The sequence below is a fragment of the Perkinsus marinus genome, assembly GCF_000006405.1.
Source record: "Perkinsus marinus ATCC 50983 genomic scaffold scf_1104296958712, whole genome shotgun sequence".
NCBI classification, from domain to species: Eukaryota; Perkinsozoa; order Perkinsida; family Perkinsidae; genus Perkinsus; species Perkinsus marinus.
The window spans coordinates 106,947-109,693 of record NW_003206658.1 but is presented as its reverse complement, the minus strand read 5'-3'; the positions used below and the strand labels follow the sequence as shown (position 1 = coordinate 109,693).

Genomic DNA, 2,747 nt, shown 5'->3' with positions numbered 1-2,747 from the left:
AAAACTATACGTGGTCGGCTACACATGTTGCTGAGGAAGGAACGAAATTTGAGGAAGCCTGAGAGCTCGGAGGAAACCTTCGGTAGCCTTCCTAAAAATATCCAGGATTACCCTAAAGTAGGCGGGCAGTCTGCCGCAGGCTGTCTACTTAGCCTTATAGAGACAAACTCACGACTCGTCTAGCAACGCCCATGTGACCATGTTACGACCACGTGTGACCATGTTAGACTGTACGCTACTGGCCAAGATCTCTAACCCAGAGATGCAACATGCATCTGAATTCCTAGTCCGCAACCAGTTTGATCGAATCAAGCATGCTGGCTCCATTGGGCGCCACAATTTGTGCCGGCGCGCGTGACACATGGTGTGTCACGAAGTTCGTGAAACACCACGCGAACCCGTGACGCGCGGCTCCTTATATTATGGGGCTCATTATGAGCTGCCCATAATTTCACACCATGAGGATTAGAGAATCCGCGAGACTCACAGTTCGCGGAGGTTTAGCCGCAACGGAGTCCTTAAGTAATGTCTAACCCTCCCTCAAAAGATCTTCTCCGTTGCTATTACTGTGATGCGAAGCCAATGCGAAAAGATAATCTCGAGAGACCCATTGCCAATGCCCATCCTGGAAATCCAGTCAGGGCACGCCCACCTCCGGGAACTCGTGTGACCGTAGGCAGTGCCTACTAGGCACGAAGCTGTCGAGACACATTGCCGATGTAACCAAATGGCCGAGCGTGGGAAGACGGATATGAACAAGACCATCCGCATGAACGTCGCCCGAGCTGCATACGTTACAATTGTGGAGAATGACAGCTACTCGCGCTTCGAGCGTACTCTGGCAATGATGGGCTTGGCCGGAGCAGCCATCGGCGACCTTAACCACTCTCGCAAGTTCCTCCCTTCTTTCGCTATTGCAATGAGGGAGGAGCTTATCGCACGACTCGCCTATATTTTCACATCGCCCCAAGCGTGCTTTGGGAATCGACCCAGTCCCTTCGGGGCCGCTACAGATAAAGTGACTGTGTCCTGCAGGACCTTGCAACCAGCGTCTATCTATACCCTGGTCCGCGGGCGCATACAACACTACTTGATTGGTGCACCCCCAGCTACCATTAAAACTGGTGCCGGGTTAGCTTACCTACTCTATGAGACGATCATAGCTATTGGTATCGGTACCGAGTTCATTAAAGGGTTTTGTGTCAGCCTCTCCACGGACGGAGAATACTTGAATTTGCGTTTCGGTGACAGGTTCGCAGATATCATCGGAATAGCACCCCCCTGCGAGCATGCATCATCACAGCTTTACCATGGTTGGGACGTCGCCCATCGGTTGGAACTCTGTCACGCGGACGCCCACAAACTCATTGATATTAGGACCCGCTTGCACGACGAGATACTGCCAAAACATGGTGCAGGATATGAACGTGTTCGCGAAGCGGCAGAAGAGCTAGGGGTGCGGTACTATGCACCAGTGTCTTACTGTAAAACTCGTTGGTGCTCCTCCGAGTACCGGGTACTGCTGAACTTCAAACATAATCTCAAGGCTATTCACAGGTCCGACAACAACAACCCTCGAGCTAAGTATCTTGAGTACACTTGGGTATTCGCCTTTCACGTGATGCTGGACGTGCTTACGCACATGTCTAGCGCGTCCTTGATATCCCAAACCACTTCCCTCAGGCCATGGCAAGTTTGGAAGGCATTATGTGTGTACCGTGATAAACTGATAGTTGGCCAGGCAGAGCTTACACTGCTTGCAGAAAAGGCCCAGAATGATGCTGGCGAAGATCTCACCCCAGAGGACTCGACCTCCAGTCATTCCCGCTTCTGGGGACTGTGGATTTCACGGTTGGAATGTGGAACGGTCTTGAACTATGGCATGCATCAAAGTATACGACTCCCCAAGTGATCGCTTACTCGGCGAGTCAAGTCGTTTCCTGGATCGGAGCCTTAATCCACGCTCTTGGTAGGCGTATCTTTAATGATATCCCACATTGGCTGAAGGAGTCCGAGTACGTATTCAGCGGCGCCGGTCTTCTAGGGAACGACAGCGTTGACAAACTTCGCTGGGAATATGACAAGCCGGTAGAACTTGGCGATGGCGCTGTAGATTCGACGGTTGCTGATAAGACGGAGGTCGTTAAAGAGCTCACACAGTCTGTCGCAGACTATACAGGAGAAGATCTGAATCCAGAATTGGCTGTAGAACAATACTTGCATTTACAGGAGAAGCTGCAAGAGATGGTAAAGGAGTGTGGTCCTGGTTCTGTAGCCATAACTTCACTATGGGAGAAGGCCCATAGCATCTCGGCCATCTACAACGGCGCCAAGGACTTGCTATAGGTAGCGTGTCATTTTTCACTTAAGGCAAGCACTGAAAGCATAGTAGAGAGCCAGTGTTCAACGCTAGGCTCTGTGAGCGTGCGGAGGCACCTATCGGCTGAAGCTCGAGTTACTACTGGTTTTTTAGCTTGGAATAAAATTCCATTGGACCATTTGCAGCTCTTTCTTGAGGGTGCTCTGAAACGTTTGCCGAAGTCCTTTACAGGATTTCAGCGAACAGGCAAGTTCTACCGTAACCAGAAACATCGTTTTTCTAAAGTAGTCGATCGAATTCTGGCTGACCAATCCGGGCTGGAGATTACTTCGATACCTTTCGATGCTATAAAGCGAGTCCCTAATACAGGTCCAGCTATGGAGAATTCGAGTGATGGATCTTCTTCAGAAATCGACGACGAGAGTTT

General features: G+C 50.5%; 2 protein-coding genes across 2 annotated transcripts; both read left to right on the top strand.

The window, feature by feature from the left end:
- Window positions 1-676: 676 nt before the first annotated feature.
- Window positions 677-1,131, top strand: Pmar_PMAR011501 (hypothetical protein; the record flags this gene model as incomplete). The annotated part of the gene is made up of 1 exon (XM_002773616.1): window positions 677-1,131. A coding segment is annotated over one exon (455 nt), but the record flags the coding sequence as incomplete, so codon positions are not given.
- Window positions 1,132-1,857: 726 nt separating this feature from the next.
- On the top strand, window positions 1,858-2,346 carry Pmar_PMAR011500 (hypothetical protein; the record flags this gene model as incomplete). The annotated part of the gene is made up of 1 exon (XM_002773615.1): window positions 1,858-2,346. The coding sequence occupies one exon, from the start codon at window positions 1,858-1,860 to the stop codon at window positions 2,344-2,346; it is 489 nt and encodes a 162-aa protein (XP_002773661.1).
- Between the last annotated feature and the right edge of the window lie 401 nt (window positions 2,347-2,747).